General features: G+C 44.1%; 1 protein-coding gene across 1 annotated transcript in view; it reads left to right on the plus strand.

The window, feature by feature from the left end:
- The window catches only part of GFOD1 (Gfo/Idh/MocA-like oxidoreductase domain containing 1), a 92,228-nt gene extending 74,595 nt beyond the window's left edge, over window positions 1-17,633 (plus strand). The window contains exon 2 of the mRNA XM_073589961.1: window positions 16,379-17,633. Within this exon, the coding sequence (XP_073446062.1) occupies window positions 16,379-17,298 (920 nt within the window). The 3' untranslated portion in view covers window positions 17,299-17,633. The remainder of the gene's footprint in view (window positions 1-16,378) is intronic.
- Window positions 17,634-21,182: the final 3,549 nt, after the last annotated feature.

A 21,182-nucleotide genomic window follows, 5' to 3' on the forward strand; every position in this document is an offset into this window, starting at 1 on the left:
GTCTCAAGAAATGAACAAAAGCAAGTACTGAATCCTCATCTCTATAAATAGACTGATGAATTGGTAATAACAGGGAGGAAATCCAGGGTGTAAAATATGAAATTTAAAGGGTTTTCCGCTTGTTTGATATTAATGACCCATCCTTAGCTCACCAATATCAGATTAAAGGTGGTCTGCCACCCAGCCCTCCCAGATCAGCTCTTACCCACTCCAGCAGAGAATGGATGTAAATAGCTGATCGATGGCGGTGGAGGGTGTCAGACTCCCTATGATCTGAAACTGACAACCTATCACAAGGATAGATTCAGGGCTGGCTCCAGGTTTTCATGGGCCCCGGGTGAAAGAGTCTCAGTGGGCCCCTTTAACACAGCACAATTCATGATGCACAGATACAGCAGAATCTGAAAAGATCTATACAGAATAATGGGCCTCATATAATGCTCCATACAAAATACCATAATGGGCCCTATATATTGCTCTGTACAGTGTAATAGACCCCATATATTGCTCCATACAGAATAATGTACCCATATAATGCTCCATACAGCATAATGGGCCCCAAATAATGCTCCATACAGTCTAATGGGCACCGTATATCACTCCATACAAAATAATGAGCCCCATACATTGCTCCATACAGAATAATGAGCCCATATAATGTTCCATACAGGGTAATGGGCACCATATAATGCTCCATACAGTATAATGGGCACCATATATTGCTCTATACAGTATAATGGACCCCATATATTTCTCCATACAGAATAATGAACCCACATATTGCTCCATACAGAATAATGGAGTCCATATAATGCTCCATACAGAATATTGGACTCCATATAATGTCACATACTGAATGATGAACCCATATAATTCTCCATACAGAATAATGGGCCCCATATAATGTTGCATACAAAATAATGGGCCCCATATAATACTGCATACAGAATGGGCCGCATATAATGCTCTATACATAAAAAAAATAAATAATGAAAACTTCTCCTTGTTCCCCACTTGCTGCAGCTCCAGTGTCTTCAGTCTATTCTGGCTCTCTGCACTGCTTAGCACAGAGGGCACGCTTTAGTGACATCATCTTGCCCTCTGCCCTGAGATGTCAAAGATTCAGAAGATGCAGAGAGACTGGACCTGCGGGCAGCGGGGAACAAGGAGAGGTGAGATTTCAAACAGTTTAAGGCATGGGGGAGTTTTAATGCCAGCTCCCCCTCTTCCCGAATCATGGGCCGGCACTTTCCCTGGATAAGTTATCAATATTATAGTAAAGGTAAATCCCTTGTAGTGCAGCAGGGTTGGTTCAGTGTGACAGACAGTAACCACAGGAAAAGTTCACAGCAAACCTGTTTAATGTCCACACTCACACAGTGTACAGCATACGGTATCCTCTGGATTGCAGCCGGGAAACAAAAACAGTACGTGAGAGTCCAGTTGCCGAGGGCGACTGCACCACTGTATAACGCTGCGGGGTCCCAGGAGTTCACTCTGCTGGCTCTGTGTTAACTTACACAGGATGAGCTTCTGCAGAGCCGACTGCTCCGCAAGTTGCAAACTTGAGGCTATGGGCCCACGTAGCGTTTTAAAACGCACATGAAAACCGGACTCCTTCCCAGAAATCGCGCGTTTTTTTAGCGCGATTTCACCGCGATTTTACCGCGATTTTGTTCGCGATTTTGCCGCGATCTTCTCAAGCACTTTCCAAGCATCGCTTGGAAAGTGATTGACAGGTTGGTCACACTCGTCAAACATAGTGTTTGACAAGTGTGACCAGCTTTTTACTATTGAGGCCGCCTATGCGGCCTCAATAGTAAAAGATAAAATGTTAAAAATGCTAAAAAAATTAAAAATCGGGGTATATTTACCTTCCGACGTCCCGCGCTGCCATCCCGGGCCTCAGCGTTCCCAGCGATGCCTTGCGAGACCTGTGATGACGTTGGTCTCGCGTTACTATAGCGATCTCGCGAGACCACTAGAGTCACGCGAGACTACGTCATCACAGGACCTTGCCGCAAGGCATTACTGGGAACGCTGAGGCCCGGGAATGCAGCGCGGGACGTCGGAAGCTAAATATACCCCGATTTTTTATTCTTTTTTTTACAGGGGTATGGTACCCAGGGCCTGGAGGACAGTCTCCTCTCCTCCCCACCGTGGGTACCAACCGCACATGAGACGCTTAACTTCCTGCATGGTGGGCATAGCAACATGCGGGAAGTAAGCGATTCTCATGCATTCCTATGGGTGCGGAATCGCGGCAATTCTTTGCGATTCCGCACAAAAGAATGATCATGCTGCGATTTTTTCCGCGATGCGATTCCTCCGTGGAAAAAAGCGCAGCATTAGCACAGCATGTGCGGAATGCCATGGGAATGCATGAGGTGCATCATGTACAAGATTTTTAAACGTTTTTGCGCCGAAAATCGCGGCAAAAACGCTTAAAAATCGCATCGTGGGCACACAGCCTAAAAACTGACCCACCCAACCCTTTGCTGCGGGGTCTTTTTACAAAAAAACCTGTGGCCATAGACCACATGGAAAACCGGGGGAGGAAACCGACCGCCCCACTACCATTCTGTAGCCAATTTCAAAAATAAAAGCCCATGGCAGGTGTCATGCTCGCCATGTCTGTCATGTCCGCCATGTCTGTTTTGCCTCAAGAACCCCTGGAGTGGTGTGCACGCGCATCTCATGTCTGCTATCCTGCATGTTCTCTAGAGCAGTGTGCACACTCACCTCATGTCTGTTGAGCTGCAGGATGCCTGCGTTTCTGCTCTGCCTTCTGTGATCATCTCGTCATGTCTAGAATCCCTGATCATGTGTCCTTCCTATGTTCCAGCATAGGCTGGTTCTCCATTCGTCTCTGCATGTCTGAAACTCTGATCATGTGACCTTTCCTAGGATCCTGCACTGTCCTGTTCTGCAATCATCCCTGCATGTCTGGAATCCTGATCATGTGACTGCGTTCTGTGATCCTAGAGGATATGAACTGGATTCTCTTCCCTGGTTCTGACCCGGAAGTGGTGGTGCTATTCCTTATAACAGACTGCCCCTTCCTATGCTCAGGGCCTGAGTATTGTGTTGCTTCTCTGCATGGCTGCTTGGTCTGTGGGGTTGCTCCCTCTATTCTGTGCCCTTGCACCTTGCTCTGTAGTGCGTCTCTGCACACGCTCCGTGCTTGTATTCCATCTCTTGTCTCGTGCCTTGTCTAGTGTATGTCCTTCGTGTTATGTTTTGTCTTTGCCCTGCTTTGCCTTGTAGTCCTTGTTTGCTCTGATTCTGTTCCGTGTTTCTTTCCATGTTTCCTGTCTCGCTCCAGGTACCCCTCTCTGTACCCTGTCCCTGACGTGTCTCCCTACACGTGCAGGCCTCAGTCTCTGTACCCTGTCCCTGACGTGTCTCCCTACACGTGCAGGCCTCAGTCTCTGTACCCTGTCCCTGACGTGTCTCCCTACACGTGCAGGCCTCGCCTCTGTACCCTGTCCCTGGCGTGCCTCTCTGCACGTGCAGGCCTCCGCTCTGTACCCTGTCTAGTCCCAAGGTTCTCCCTTGGCCCGGCTCTGGGCTTCAGTCTACGCTCCGCTGTTAAACTCTGTCCCTGTCCCTGACGTGTCTCCCTACACGTGCAGGCCTTGTCTCTGTATCCTGTCCCTGGTGTGCCTCTCTGCACGTGCAGGCCTCCGCTCTGTACCCTGTCTAGTCCCAAGGTTCTCCCTTGGCCCGGCTCTGGGCTTCGGCCTACGCTCCGCTGCTAGACTCTGTCCCTGTCCCTTCTTGTCTGTCTACACGTGCAGGCCTCCGTTCTGTGCCCTGTTCCTGGCGTGCCCCTCGGTACACGCAGGTCTCGCCTTGTACTTTGACCCTGGCATGTCCTTTGCATGCGCAGGGTCCTGTCTACTACTCTATGCCTTGCCTCTGATGTTTCGTGCGCTCTTGCACTTTTCGTACTAGGCTTTGCCGTGCTCTCTGCACGCGTCTATGTCCTGTATCTTTGCCTAGCCCTGCCTTGTGGCTCCGTGCCTCCGTGCACGTGCCTGGTCGCCTGTGCCTGTCTGTTGTGCCTCAACCGTGCCGCCTCTAGCCGTGCTCGCCTGTGTGCCTCAGCCGTGCCCCCGTCCAGTGCTATAGTGGTTACCGGCTGCGTGGCCGCAGCGGTGCCGCCTCTAGTCGTGCCCGCTTGCTTATGCCATCGTCGGTACCACCTGCCGGCTGTGGTCTCCGTGCTCCCTTGCATGCACGCTGTCAGGACTCTAAACATTTTTACCTTTTTGCATTACTGCCCTTTTCCAAGATGGTGTCCTTGGTCTCATGTGCATTGTGTTCTCCTGCTATAAAACTCCACCCCTGCCTTCAGTCTGTGCTTGAGTATTCTGCCTTGCATCCAGCTCCTGACCGCTGATTGCTCCCTGGCTATATACCAGCTCCTGTGAACCTGTGTGGTGATCCTGCTGCTCTGCTCTGAGTTCCTGCTGCATACTCCAATTTCCAGAACTCTTCTTCCTCTGCTGCTCGTGTTTCACTTCATCTGCATTTGCTGGACATGTAAGCTGTTCCTGCTCTGCAAGAGCCTGAGACTATTTTCCTGGTCAAGCTAAGATAAGATTTGAACTGCCTTTTAAGCTTACCTATCTGTGTCTGGACTAAGACAAGGATTTATTCATGCCAAGTATCCTCAAGAAATAACTGTGCGTCATAGACTTTTTGCTTGATTGCATCTTCCTCTAAGTTCCTATAGACTGCTAAGCTGCTTCTTATATTTTCTCCAAGTGTTATGGACTTGAGTTTCTTTCTGCATTTGTTGTATCACCGTGTGTTAATATAGACTTTATCACTTATAAAGCTGTGTCCTGTAGTCATCTTGTTCCATGCACAGAGACTCCTGAGTTATCCACTATAATTATTACACACGCTGATTCTCGCACTGTGCCTTTTCGTGCTACTCTTGCACAAAGTCTTTTGCTCTCTTTGCTCTGCTCTGAACCCTAGTTTGCCTGCCGGATTCCGTAACCTGCCGACCGCTGCCAGAGGTCCGGACCTAGATGACTGCGGCCTGATGTCCGGAGCTGATGTCCGTAGCCTGATTCCTGGACCCTGTCGGTCGATGCCAGCACCCCGGATTCCGATGCCATTGAACGCGTCCCTGGCGTGCCCTCGCACGCGCAGGTCTCCGTCCTTGTACCCGTCCCTGGCATGCCCTTTGGCATGCGCAGGCCTCCGTCCTGTGAACCCGAACCTGGTGTGTCCGTTGACACGCATCATGTCGTTAACCCTGTCTTGTTTCCTTGCATGGAACCCTGACTGACTTTTGGATGTCCGGATCCTGATGATTGCCTACAGAGCTTCAGAACCTGATGTCCCGATTGATCTTCGCTTGCTGTCCGGAGTCTGATGTCATCGTGCCTCCGCCTACCATCTGCACGTACCATGCTTGGACTTTGGCGTGCCCTTGCACGCACCTTGCTATGTTGTCCCTGTTCTGGTTATGTTTGTACCTGATGTTATCCCTGAAGCCTTCCTTAAATGAAGTTTCTTTGAACTAACGTCTCGTCTCGCCTTGTCTTGTTTCCCTGAGCCGGCCGTCTGGTCCAGCTGCCGTGGAGGCTCACCCCCTTGGTCTTGCCCCTGATACTCCCTGTATAGGGGGTGGTTCTTACTAGGTTAGTTTGCCCTAGGTGGGTGGGTGCCACGGTCCAGAGGGTCCACTCATTCAAAGAAGAAACGACTCAGCGTAAGCTGACGCTCGTCACAGCAGGTTTTCCTAAATCTGCCCTGGACAAATAGCTTGTCCAAAGCAATGCACTCCCGTGGCCTCAATACGCTTCTGAGCGCATACTGGGGAACACATAGCGACCCTCGCAAATAACGCCGGTCGCTGCCTCACACCCTTTAAATATGCAGTGAGTATCACTAGACAGTCTCTCTCTCTCTCAGTAGTTTGTCAATCAGGCTAGCTGGGTGAAGATTCTGCAGCAGCAGGGAAGAGGGACATTGGGGCGCTGTCAATAAGGTAAGAAAGGGAGGATTCAACACCAGTAGGCAAGAGGGAAACAGCAGCTTTCGGTCAGGCTAGGTGTGTGGAGATTCAGCAAAGATGGATACCAAGAAGCTTATCAATCAGGTTAGGTGAAAAAATGGAGAAGACGGTCAGCGGGAGCGCTAGCTGCACGTTTCCACGTGATAGATAAAAAAACAATGCTGCTCCAGCCGGGTGCCTCAGATGAGGGAAAGTACTGAAATAAGAGTAAAAAGCCCGGTCCAAGGGGGCGCAAAGGACAGGATTAAGTATAAAAATTGCTCATTTATTGGGATAAAATTAGTCCACAACGCGTTTCGACAGAAAAAACTGTCTTCATCGTTTGCAACCTGATGAAGACAATTTTTTCTGTCGAAATGCGTTGTGGACTAATTTTATCCCAATAAATGAGCAATTTTTATACTTAATCCTGTCCTTTGCGCCCCCTTGGACCGGGCTTTTTATTCTTAATCAGGTTAGGTGGGCAGAGATTAAGGTTGAATTTTCATATAGAATAATACAGCTATTTTGACATGGATTTTGAAAGTAAGTACACCGGCCTTATCAGGTGTAATAGATCTAATGAATAAGGCATGCAGTTTGTGTTGTGAAATATGGTGACACATCCGCTTCGAATAACCACCTATTAAATCAAGATTAATTTTTTTCTCTGCTGTACTGATTGAATGAGTTGTCAAAGACATTAATGGACAATGTTATTGTCTCCAATTTACCGTCTGGATTGGGTATATTTCCGGACAGGTGTAAGGGTGACAAACATGACTAAATAATATTATTTGCCTCCTAAACTTGTAGACTAAGGAGTCAGTGGTGCCTAATTGCACCTTATATAATATACGAGGGTCTTGATCCATTTCTACAGACCATGTGGACAGGCTGACGGCTGATCGCCAGCACCATGGACTTCTCTGTTCAGGACTTATCAAATGTCTATTCCTGCCTTGGTCAATGGGGAAAAGTGTTTTCTGGAAACTAATTGATGGAGATCATTTCTTACAGTGGTATCAGGTGGATTGCTTCTAGCTGCCATTAACATGATTGCTACCCAGATAAAACATCAGGGATGGAATTTTCTGTTAGAGATTAAGACTGTGTTCACATTTTATGGTCAACCGCAATATTCAAAAAGAACAAAAGAAATGTAGCATTACCGCAATGTGTGAACACTGCTTTACTAGAGTCTTACTTTGTAGTTTGTTGCAGGAAATACAATATTGCACCTGAAATATATGGGGTATTTATTTAAAAATGTACAATGTATATTTAGACATTTAGATAGTGAGATGAGGACTACAGAGTAAATCATCTGAGAAACAAGCCTGTATAACCGGTGGTGAAATCAAGTCTTGAAGTTTTAATGTGTATAGATGGCTGTGTATGCTGTGGTAAAGGGAATCCAACGCTGGGACTGATCATGTTACCTTAAGGCAACTGTCATGATCCCAGTGCAGGTTTTTGACCTGCACACCTGGGGTTAATGATTGTGGCCACTTTCTGGTTCTGGGAGAGCTTCTTAAACCCCTGGGAAGCTTCAATCCCTGCCTGTTATACTTTTGCCTTTGGCCTAGTGTGTTGACCCCTGTGTGCTGCTATAGCTTGTTTTTTATGGTTCTGACCCGGCTCTGTTTCCCGTTGTGAGTTTGCCTGTTGATTTTGTACTGCGTAAGTATCTCTGTGTATGACTCATTGCCTGTGACCTGACTACTCTCTGCTTGCCCCTCTTGTACCTTTGCAGCTATCTCGGTGTGTGACTCATTGGCTACGTCTTGACTATTCTCCCTGTCTATGCCCCCTGGTAACTTTGTCTCGCAGTTACCCTGCTAGGAGTTATCTTGCAGCTCTTAGTTCTGTGGAGTTTAGGCCACGCCCCTAGCAGTCACGTGCTTCAGGTCCTGCGGCTCTAAAGTACGCATCTACTCGGCTGCTGCCCGCTCCACAGGTATCTTTGAGCACTGTTCGCTTTACTCAGGACACGCGCACTGGCTCAGTGAGCAAGTTCAGTACGGTGTTCCTGACAGCAACTAAAAAGTGTACCTTGAAAAAAAATGAGCCAATCTGCAGGTATAGGAGCAATATTGATCTTAAAACAGTTCCACTGATACTGTTGCTCTTTTCCGTTTTACACTGCGTCACTGTCACAAGGGTGTCACATTTCCCTGGAAAACCTGGAGGTAGACGGTCACATACAGTAATGAATCGCAGGTCTTCTTTAGAGATGGTGTGATTTGTGTCTCATAGTAAATTGATTTTGTTTCCTCTGGTGCTGAAGTGGTTAATGACCCTTTCTATGCATCTCCATTTCAGCTTCTTCTCATCTGGTCATTACCTCTTCATATAAAAACTGGCCAGACCTTTTTGTTCCTTCCTGTGATGTGTGCTAAAGCTAATTGATTGGAATGGAGTTTTTCTAGTAGTAATCTCTGGTTTTCTTTAGTATGTGTGTGTGTGTGTGTTTATCTCCTGGTCCCTGTTCCCATTTAGTTTATTCCCTGTCCCTATCCTCCTTCCTATTGTTGTTTAGTGCTTTTGTATAATAGAGGTTTTCTGATCCCTGTTTCGTCTTTGTGTTTTGTTTACCTCACATTTCTGTCCCATGCCTCGTGTTGGGGGGGGGGGGGAGGACAGATCAGGGTTTAACAAGAGCATAGTAAGGTCGGAGCCTCTCTTCCTTTAAGAATACCCCTGGGACAGGGATAGTTGTGGTTCCAGGGACAGTTTGAGGCCCCCCATTCCTTACCGAAGACTGTCACAGTGTGACAGTCACTCCATTGGAGTGATATACACATCTGTTTCTTCTTGAAGTCACAAAGTGAAATCTCTTGCTTGTAGACCAACTGGGAGTTTCTTCAGAGTCTTTCCTGGGTGTGTGTTCTTTCATCCCAGATGCTGATTATCATATCAGCAGTGTCTGAGACTGCCAGATCAGCTGCCAAGCTATAATTTACAGCATCTCTGAAGGAGGGGTGTAAGCGTTCACTCCCAGAGAAGACTCTGGATGAACACCTAGTTGGTGTTCAAGCAGAGATTTCACATTGTGTGCTCCAGAAGAAACAAATGTGGATATCTCAGCAACAAAGTTATGCAGTGCAAAACGAAAAAGAGCTGCAGAATCAGGGAAACTCAGGGATTTTTACAGTGCTCCATTCATTTTTTTTTTTTTAACAACTGATGGGTCTTCTTCAGTCTTGTGTGTTACACAGCTGTTTCTCTGCAACATTAATGATTGTGCAGGGAAACAGTAAAAAGATCACAGGGGCAGAGGATTGCTGCTGTGAAAAGCTTCTGCATGTGTAAGCAGCCACAGGCTAAAATGCTGTGGCCACAAAGTGCCACTGACCTAGAAGAGAGGTAATCGCCACACACTAAATCTACTGGACCTTTAGATTCTCATAGACTCGTAGCTGTCAAATAGATTTAATTTGTGGTGATTACCTCTTTGTATTTAGTGGCATTATTTGAAAATGCAGAATGACGTTGTCTAAGTAGATTTCAGGTTTTTTTGAATTTTTCCTAATATAGATGAGAAAATGATTTGAAAAACAAAGAACAAAAAAGACATTGTTGTAAAACGTTGCTATAACACCATGGAAAAATAACGTTAAAAATAATAAAATTAGATTTAAAAAGTAATGTAAACAGACAAGAAAATATTTTCCCTCTTCCTAATTCCTTTCAATAAACTTATACTATTCCCACGGTTATAAAACCATTTCAGTGCCATTCTTGAAGATGCATCAAATTCCCAGGATAGAAGTAGGCAGTGAGTAAACAATTTGGTATCTTTGAAAGGCCTGTTTTGGGGATTCCAGTCAGCGACAGCGATAGGGAGGCACTGTGCGTCCTTTTTGAGTAAACCATGTTCAGATGATCTGATCTCCTGCCAACATCGTCTTGGTCTGTTTGTATTAATAGTTTTTATTTTCCTCTCATGAATGTCGATTGTAACACAGGATTCCCACGCTCCGCCTTTTCCCCTTATTTTAAATGCTCCCTAAAATGTACAAAAATTGAACTAATAAGTCATTTTGGAGTGTCTGTGACTGCAGCATTATTGTCAATCACAGACATAGTTCACCATCTATAGCAGGGCTACTATGGATCATGTGTCATTAATAATGCTGGTATCTGTCTATATATACAAAATTTTTGCAAATGTGTATTGTAGGTAGCCAATAATGGCTTATAATAATTTCTCCAGGCCCGTATCGCTGGCACAGTTGGACACTAAATGTTTGTGAATGGGAATTCACATTAGTTAACAGTAGAGATGAGCGAATTTATTCTGAGGACCCTGATCCAGCATTTACGTCCGTATTCTTTGGGTACTGGACGGAAGCCCTGCGCACTGCCTCATACGTACTGGAGCTCCTGGCGACTCTTCTAATTTGTGGCCCTGTGTGGTGGCGCATGCCTACGTCACTGCGCAACCAGGACCTCAAGATGGCCATGTAAATTAGAAGAGGTGCCTGGGATTCCGCCAGGGAGGTAGTTCGAAGGACTTACGTCTGGCGGCTTCATAATTCTGACATGGCCGCTGGACCGGGATTCTGCAAATATATTCACTCATTTCTAGTTAACAGTAGCCAGCATCCTGCAATAATCCAGTGGATACGATACTACACCCCCCAATAGGCACTAACAGTTTTCTGACCCCTGACATTGGTATTTTTTTAATTAAAGTGGCCTGTCTGTGACTTGGACTAAAAATCATGATTATATGAGTCAGTAGAGTCATAAGCCATTATCGATTGGTATTTTTATGACAATTCATTGATCTTAATGACAGACTGTGTATACACACCTAGAATAAATACTACGTGTGCACACATCATGGAGACACACCTTTTTCTTTGTCTACAGGCCTACCACCTCCAGGCATGGCAGCTTTTACGGGAGACTTTTCTTTCTGAAATATTCACATAAATTAGTGACAAGCAGCTGCTTCTAGTATTATCCTGCACATATGACTTTATTTTTGTGTAATGCGTCATTCACGCAGTGTATTACATAACTTGGTGCATTTATTATTCGGACAGATTTGTACTGAATTTCACAAAGAAAATTTCCATGTGAAATTGAAGCACGGGCTGGCAAATTTTATTGAGCTTACTACATAGATACGGTAACAGAACCAATTTATACTGCATAGATATTGGAGCAGAACCAATCTTACTACATAGATATGGGGCAATAATGAGGAATACGGTGGTTTGCCCGAGGTTCAAAGGTACGATTACAAACAAACGTAAAGCATGAATGCGGTTTATTGTCTCAACGGGTTTCAAGGTTTTCAAAACGCTTTGACACGCTTTACCACTGTATGTAATTGTACCTTTGAACCCCGGGCAGCATGGATTTTGAACTACCGTATTCCTCATTTTTTGCATTCTATCCCATTGGTGGTCCTGCAGCAGCCCTTACATGCCTCTATAGGAGTTGTGACTTTCACAACCCTAGCAGGGAAACATACCTAGAATATTTTATACCAATTTGTTAGCAGATAAGACCCTATCTGTGCTTTTTGTCTCTCCAGTTTTACCATTTGCTTTACATAGATATGGGAACAGAACTAAGTTTACTGCATAGATTTGGAAATAGAACTAAGCTTACTACATAGATACTCCCACAAAACCAAGATTACTGCATAGATATGGTATCAGAATGAAACTTACTACAAAGATGACAGAACTAAAGGACCCGTCTCACACACAGCGAGATCGCTGATTTTGTGACACATCAGCGACCCCCCCCGCCAGGTATCGCTGATCGTGCAGAATCGTCCTGGGCAATTTTTTGATCCTTGGTCTCCCGCTGGCCAGCGCACATCGCTGCGTGTGGCGGCGGGAGAGCAACGATCAGCGACGTTGCACGCTGGTATCTAAAGTAAACAGTGGGTTTCTAAGAGCCGCACGGCTCTTAGAAACCCGCTGTTTACCTCAGATACCAGCTTGCTCGCTGGTCCTGATCGCTGGAGGGGCTGTCTATGTGACAGCTCACCAGCGATCAGCCTAACAATGTCCCAGCGATCCCATCCATGTATGATCGTTGGTGGGATCGCTGGGACATCGTTATGTGTAATGGGGCCTTTAGCTTACTACATAGATAAAGCAACCAAGCTTCTTACATAGACAAAACAAGCAAACTTACTACATAGGTATGGCAAAAGAACCACGCTTACTAAATAGATACAATAAAGGAATCAAACTTAATAGTTACAGTAATGAATCAAACTTACTACATAGATACAGTAATATAACCAAACTTGCTACATTGATACGGTAACAGCCTCAAGCTTACTTACAGCTACAGTAACAGAATCGAGTGTATCACGTATATATACGGTAACAGAACTAAGTTTACTAAAAAGAGACGGTAATAGTACCAAGCTTGGTAACACAAGAGAGCAGCACAACCAACTTTACTGCACAGATACTATAACATGACCAAATTTACTACATAGTAATATGGGAACAGAACCAAACTCAGTGTAAAAGCATCATACATTGACATGTAAATGTTTGGGCACCCCTGTAAATGACACATTTCCTTTGTATTTTAGGCAACAAATACATATTTTCATCCTTTACAACTTAAAAATTACAAAAAGGAAACTGGGCCAGTGCAAAGGTTTGGGCACCCTTGGAGATTTCTGTGCTTAGATAACTTTGATCAAGGTTTCAGACCTTAATTGGCCTGTTAGGGTTATGGCTTGTTCACTATCATCATTAGGAAAGGTTATGTGATAGAAATTTACCAGCTTTATGAGAACCCGGCCTCCTCTAACCTTCTGCCAAAATACAGCAGCCAAGGGTTCTTCTAAGCAGCTGCCTCACACTCTGAAAATGAAAATGATGGCAAACCCACAAAGCAGGAGAAGGCTACAAGAAGATAGCAAAGCGTTTTCAAGTTGCCCTTAGTTCGATATGTAATTAAGAAATGATAGTTGACAGGAACATTGGAGTTCAAGATAAGGTCTGGAAGACCAAGCAAAATTTCAGTGAGAACTGCTTGTAGGATTACTAGAGAGGCAAATCAGAACCCCCGCTTGACTGCAAAAGACCTTCAAAAACATTTCACAGACTCTGGAATTGTGTTACATTGTTCTACTTTTCAGAGACACCTGCATAAATATGGCCTTCATGGAAGAGTTATCTGAAGAAAGCCTCTCCTGCATCCTCACCATAAAATTTATTGTCAGAAGTTTTCAAAAGAACATCTAAACAAACCTGATGCATTTTGTAAACAAGTTATGTGGACCGGTGAGGTTAAAATCAAACTTTTTGACCACAATGATCAAAAGGTATGTGTGGAGAAAAAAAGGCACAGACTTTCAGGAAAAGAACATCTCGCCAACCATTAAGCATGGGGTTGGATCCCTCATGCTTTGAGGTTGTGTTGCAGCCAATGGCTTGATGAACATTTCACGGGTAGAGGGAAGAATGGATTCAATGAAATTTCCACCATATCTTGATAAAAATATAACACCATCTGTAAAAAAGCTAAAATTGAAAAGAGGATGGCTTCTACAAATGGATAGTGATCATAAACACACATCAAAATCCACAATAGACTACCTCAGAAGGTGCAAGCTGAAGGTTTTACAGTGGCCCTCACAGTCCCCTGATCGTCATTGAAAATCTGTGGCTAGACCTCAAAATAGCAGTGAATGCAAGATGACCCATGAATCTCACAGAACCTGGAAGAATTTTCCAAGGAAAAATGGATGAAAATCCCTCAAATAAGAATTGAAAGACTCTTGTCTGCTACAAAAAATGTTTACAAGCTGGTATACTTTCAAAAGGCGGTGCTACTAGGTACTAACCATGCACAGTGCCCAAGCTTTTGCATCAGCCCATTTTTTTTTTGTAATTTTTAAAATGTAAAAGTTGAAAATATATATTTTTTGTCTAAAATACAAAGCAAATGTGTCATCTTTAGCCTTAGACCTTTTACAGATCATTGCATCTTCAACTTGCTAAACTGTTTACCATAATGGTATATTTTGACAGGGGTTAGCCAAACTTTTAGATGCCAATGTATATTACATGGGTTGTCCCTTATCCTTGGGATGATCATCATTTTCCAATCGTTGGGGGTCTGACACCTGTTTTCCAGTTGAACTTTTCGAGCTAACACGTAATTGGCTTTGAATACAAAGCTGTCCCATGCACAATAGATACTGTATTATAGCTACAAAGCTATTGTAATATTTTCTACCAGTGTATAAACATGTGGGGAAACCTATGAATTTATATTAGTGACCTAGATACTGGAACTCTATACTTTACTACAATATATCCAGATTCAGAAAGAATAGTAAGTGGTCTCTGGCAAAAATTAAGAGACCACTTTCAAATGTTCAGTTTGTCTGATTTTTCTCTTTATAGGTATAGGTATTTGAGTAAAATGTAAATTGTTCTTTTAGTCTATAAACTTCTGACAACATGCCTCCGAATTTCCAAGCAAAAAATTTTATATTTTTTTTCTGACAAAGAAACTGGTCAAAATTGAAAAAAAAGAACAACAGTGCTTTCAGACCTCAAATAATGCAAAGAAAATAAGTTCATAATCATTTAGAAACAACAATACTAATATTTTAACTCAGGAAGAGTTCAGAAATCAATAGTTTGTGGAATAACCGTTATTTTTAAAAACAGTTTTCATGCGTCTTGGCATGTTTTCCACCAATCTTTCACACTGCTTCTGGCGCAAATATTTAAGCAGTTCTTCTTTGTTTGATGGCTTGTTACTATCCATCATCCTCTTGATTACGTTCCAGAGGTTTTCAATGGGGTTCAAGTCTGGAGATTGGGCTGCCCATGACAGGATTTTGATGTGGTGGTCTCTTAATTTTTTCCAGAGCTGTATATATATAAAAATGAGTGTATATATGTGTGTGTGTATGTCAAGCCCCGCCCACTCCACATAGCCCCGCCCACTCCACATAGCCACACTCACTCCACACGCAAAGCTCCGTTTAATAAATATCAAATATATACATCCCCGGGAGGAATCTAGCATCCCCAGGAACATAAGCTCCCAGCCATTGTCTGCCCCCCCGGAAAGCAGCAGAGAGCACATGACATAAATGAATTGCCCCCTCCTCTATTACTGCCAGGTTCTATTGTTACCAGCGTAGAAAATCGCATCATCAGCGGCTGCACACAGAGCCACACTGCCAGGTTACATAACAGCACATCTCCAGGAACTCCCTTCTCAGCGCCACCCAGCTCGGGATGGAGGATGTGTTATGGGTGTATGGGCACGGGACTATGGGATCAAGGATATGTATGATGGGAATATGGGCACGGGACTATGGGATGGAGGTTGTGTGATGGGTATATGGGCACTGGACTATGGGATGGAGGATATGTATGATGGGTATATGGGCACAGGACTATGGGATGGCGGATATGTATGATGAGTATATGGGCACTGGACTATGGGATGGAGGATATGTATGATGGGTATATGGGCACGGGACTATGGGATGGAGGTTGTGTGATGGGTATATGGGCACTGGACTATGGGATGGAGGATATGTATGATGGGTATATGGGCACAGGACTATGGGATGGCGGATATGTATGATGAGTATATGGGCACTGGACTATGGGATGGAGGATATGTATGATGGGTATATGGGCACTGGACTATGGGATGGAGGATATGTATGATGGGTATATGGGCAGAGGACTATGGGATGGATGATATGTATGATGGGTATTTGGGCAAGGTTCTATGGGATGGAGGATATGTATGATAGGTATTTGGGCATGGGACTATGGGATGGAGAATAATCATTATAATTTGTTATAACTAACCACAGTTAGTTACTATGCCCGGGCAATGCCGGGCTCTTCATCTAACTAGGTAAATAAAAGGTGAAATTTGTCTTAAAGAGTTGTATGTGGAGTAATTTTTTATTTTTACTAAAGTTTAGAATGTGTTAAAATAAGAAACCATATACACCTCACAGGACGCCAGTCCTTTCCATTGACCCTCCCTGGTCCCCCGTTGTTCACTACTTAGTGGTGCAGTTAATGACGTACCCTCCTAGAGACCAGTGTTGGCTGCATCCAACTGTGTCTTAAACCATAGTCTCCTACCATAGACTACAAATATTGGTAGAGATTGGAAGAAGTTCCATCACCTGTGGAACGGTTAACGTATATATACAAGTAGTTTTCTCAATTGTATATGTGAAGCGTAGAGCACAGATCAGTTTGCATTTACGTTGAGCATTTATTTGCCACAGATATAACAATTATTATGTACAGTACTTTTGTACATGGTGTACTAATGAATATGCCTAATGATTTTCTTATTGTCTTGCAGGCATCGGTAAGAACGTCATCTGTGACAGAACAGCAACACCACTTGATGCATTTCGGATGATGTCGGCTGCCCACTATTATCCCAAGCTTATGAGCATCATGGGAAATGTCTTACGATTTCTGCCTGCTTTTGGGAAGATGAAGCAGCTGATTCAAGAAGGATATGTGGGGGATCTTCAAGTGTGTGAGGTCCAGGTCCACAGTGGAAGTTTACTGGGAAAGAAATACAACTGGAGCTGTGATGACCTCATGGGTGGTGGTGGGCTACATTCAGTTGGGAGCTACATAATCGACCTCTTGACTTTCCTAACCAACCAGAAAGCAGTGAAGGTCCATGGACTTCTGAAAACTTTTGTTAAGCAAACCGACCACATAAAAGGAATCCGACAGATAACCAGCGATGACTTCTGCACATTTCAGATGGTTCTTGAAGGTGAAGTGTGCTGTACGGTCACTCTCAACTTTAATGTCCCTGGGGAGTTTAAACAAGACGTCATTGTGGTTGGATCATTTGGAAGACTAATTGTGAAGGGGACAGATCTGTTTGGGCAGCAAAACAACTGTGATGAGCGACAATTGCTTTTAAAAGACTCCACACCTGTCAGCAACTCCCTCTTGCCGGAAAAGGCTTTTAGCGACATTCCCTCCCCATACCTGATAGGGACTATTAAAATGATACAGGCAGTGCGACATGCATTTCATGACCAAGAAGACAGGAGGACGTGGGACGGCAGGCCGCTGACAATGGCTGCTACTTTTGATGATTGTCTTTACGCTCTTTGTGTAGTGGACACAATAAAAAAATCTAACCAGACTGGTGATTGGCAGAATGTGGTAATTATGACAGAGGAGCCTGAATTAAGCCCTGCTTACTTAATAAGTGAAGCTATGCGCAGGAGCCGGATGTCTCTGTACTGTTAACAGCCTCGGTAAATGTGGCCAGATGGGGAAATGATAATATGTATGTATATATGCTGCTCTCAGAGGCCTCCATGTACCCAGCAGATGGTGTAACGGAGGCATCTTTCTATTACTGCTGTACTTTGAAAGGAACAGAATCTTTGCATCCGTGGGAGACAAGCTGTGAACATTTATCAGACAGTATTTTAGTGTGATTACATAACATGATTTGGCTTGGAGCTATACAAATTGCTCATTGTTGCACATTTTCGAGGAGATTGTTGAGCATGTAAAAAATGTGAATGTCGGTGCTATACTAAATGCTCAAAATGGTTGTTTATGGCCAGTATACAGAGTGTTTGGCTACTGTTTTTTTTACTCCCTTAACACATAGTCAGCTATGGCTGATTTTGCAAAACACATTGCATGAAAAATCTCACTTGAATTAGTGTTCCTTGTAAGTAGTATTATACTGTATAGGATGGGTGCAGCCATCCGATATTTAGTGTATAATAGTATGCATTACTGAAGCTCTCCATTGTTAACCGGCTTCTATTAGCTTTCCAGTAAGGTCATCTAAGGATAGTTTGTGACCCGCATCCATGCCAAATTCCTTTAACTACTGTAATGTAGCTAAACTGTGTATACTATCCTAAGTCACCTGATTTGTATAGTTTCTGAATATATCTATTTCTCCTGGCCTACCTTGCTAATTGCCAAATTGTCTGTTTGCAATACATACAGTAGCAAACGTACCAAGCTAACTCTTCCGAAAGACCCTATTTAAAGTGACCCTGTCAGTTGGTTTCAAGTACTCTAAATACCACGACTGCATTAGTGTGGCCTTTACAAGCGTTAGGCTGTGTGCCCACGTTGCCTTTTTTAAGCGTTTTTGCCATGATTTTCGGCGCGAAAACGCTGCGAAAATGCTTCAAAAACTCATACTGAACACACCCCATGCATTCCTATGGCATTCTGCACATGCTGTGCTAATGCTGCATTTTTTTCCGTGGCGGAATGGCATCAAGGAAAAAACACAGCATGCTCATTCTTTTTGCGGAATCGCCGCGATTCTGCAAAGAATTGCCGCAATTCCGCACCCATAGGAATGCATGAGATCCGCTTACTTCCCTCATGCGGCTATGCCCACCATGCGCAAAGTGAGCGGCTCATGTGCGGATGGTACCCACGGCCTGGAGGAGAGGAGACTGTCCTCCAGGCTGTAGGTACCATATCCATGTAAAAAAAAGAATTAAAAATAAAAAATTGGGTTATATTCACCTTCCGGCATCCTGCGCAGCCTTCTCGGGCCTCAGCGATGCTCGCGTTCCCAGTAATGCCTTGCGAGTCCTTTGATGACGTCACGGTCCCGCGATACTGTAGCGGTCCCTATTCCTCGCAAGACCGCTACAGTAACGCGAGACCTCATGTCATCAATGGTCCCGCAAGGCATTACTGGGAACGGGAGCATCGCTGAGGCCCGGGAAGGCTCCGCGGGACGTCGGAAGGTGAGAATATCACGATTTTTTATTTTTTTTAGTATTTTTAACATTCTATCTTTTACTATTGATGCCGCATAGGCAGCCTCAATAGTAAAAAGTTGGTCACTCTTGTCAAACAGTATGTTTGAGGAGTGTGACCAACATGTCAATCACATTCCAAGCGATGCTTCAAATCGCTTGGAAAGTGCTTGAATTCCGCACGCGAAAACCGTGGGAAAAATGCGATAATAACCGCAAAAAAAAATCGCACAAAAAACGCGCGTTTTCTGGGAAGGAGTCCGGTGTCAGGTTTTAAACGCTACGTGGGCACATAACCTTATCCTCATGCTTTTATATGAACTCTTTACATTGGGTAAAATAATAAGTTAGAATATGTGCTTACCCTGCTTTTTATGCGCATGCACCATGTGCTGCAAGGCACATCTATTCACTGTGCACACTTGGGAGCAGTTGTGTACTAGAGTCCGATGGGCCTTAGTGCGCAATTTGGACCTGGCCACCCCCCTCCTGTATGTTGGTCAGATGTATGGGCCCTTTTAGCATTCTAGATCCTTTAAAGACATGCATGTTTGCCTCCCATGTAATAATGTCCCCTGTCCTGGCTGCTTCCTGTAATAATCTCCTCCACCCTGGCCCTTTCCTGGAATAATGTCCCTATCCTGGCCCCTTCTAGTAATAATGCCCTTGTCCTGGGCCCTTCTAGTAATAGTGACCCCCACCTAAGCCCCAAGCTTTAACAATATTCCCATCCTGGTCCCTTTCCTTGAATAATGCTTCCATCCACAGACTGCAACCACCATCATTACGCCCCTGATTAGGATACATAGCTGTAGCCTGGACTGCATGGTTTTTTGTTACTCATTCTTTTACATAATGTAATATCATACAGTTTATATAAAAGAATAATGCTAATGTAAATTTCCATTGTGGTGGTGGTAGAGGAGCAAACCAACTGACAGATTCTCACAAGGGGTATCCCATCATAACTTGGAAGTGTTCACTCCCACTATAAATACTGAACCTACCGTGTAGCAGTAAAACGTTGATCATTTGCCCTTTTGGTACTTAATGGAGAATTACATCAGTGGACATCATGTACCATTAAATATGACGCCATACTCTTTGGGACAATGACATAGCTGTCCTCTATAGGAAATAGTACATTGCATTATGTAACCTATTACTAATACGTATGGATGATCCTTGGGCATAGGCATGTCGGACATGTGCTCAGCATTATTCAGTGAGCCACTCATATAGTGAACCTGTGGTATAAGCATTTAGAATAGTTTTCTAATACTTCAAATACAGTTTGTCACCTAAAAATAGAAAATAGTATATTTATTTCCTATATAAAAAAAAATTCCTGTAGAAAGTAAAGTATGAATAATTCTTGAAAGGGTTCTTGGTCCCATGTGTACTGCTCTCTATAAACGAGCGTGTGAAGAACGTGGTTGAAAGTTTGTAAAGCCTTCAGAATTTTCCTGCAAAAATTTGACCTGAAACTAGTTCAGCTTTTCACAAAGGTCCTAAACATAGATACAAAGAACAAAAGGCTTTGTCATTTTTTAAATTAGGAACATGATCTAATATAACCTGTCTGTGAATGACAAAAGCATGTGAACCTTTAGGATTAGTAGATAATTTGAAGGTGATATTGGATTCTTATGTTTTCAATCAATGGAATAACAGTCATGTGTGAGTGGGCGACCTGTTTTATTCTAAAGGGCCTGTCACACTAAGAGATATCGCTAGCAATATCCCTATAACTAGTGACGTTATAGCGATATTGCTAGCGATATCGCTGTGTCTGATACTTACCTACAACCCGCTCCCCCGCTGGTTATCGCTGATCGCGCGAGAACGTCCTGGACTGTTTCTCGTCGTCAGCTTCCTGCGGCGCTTCCTGCTGTGAAGACGAGCGACGCGTGGAGCCGGGCGGGAGGACGCAGGATCGCCTAGTGTGACAGGTAAGTAGCGATCCCCGTCCCCAGCGATGTCGCTAGTGAGATCTGCCTATGTGGCAGCTCACTAGTGACTACTTAGCGATGTACCAGCGATCCTGACCGCGTCATATCGCTGGTCGGGATCGCTGGTACATCGCTAAGTGTGACAGTACCTTAAGAACAGAGGTCTGTCAAAGTCTGATTTTCACAACATGCTTATAGATGTGTATCATTGTTCAAGCAAACAAACAAGTCTAAAGCGTGCTGACTCCATCAATCTATAGTCAGAAAGATTGTGTATAGATGGAGTAAATTCAAGATGATTATTACCCTCCCTAGGGGTGGTCCACCAACTATGATCACTCTAAGGCTATGTGCCCACGTAGCAGAAATACTGCGGAAATGTCCCAAACAAGTCAACAAGATATTGATTCCTTTCTCTCATCAATTAATCTTC

The sequence above is a fragment of the Dendrobates tinctorius genome, unplaced genomic scaffold, assembly GCF_039654945.1.
Source record: "Dendrobates tinctorius isolate UK_male_01 unplaced genomic scaffold, ASM3965494v1 ptg000115l, whole genome shotgun sequence".
Taxonomy (NCBI): Eukaryota; Metazoa; Chordata; class Amphibia; order Anura; family Dendrobatidae; genus Dendrobates; species Dendrobates tinctorius.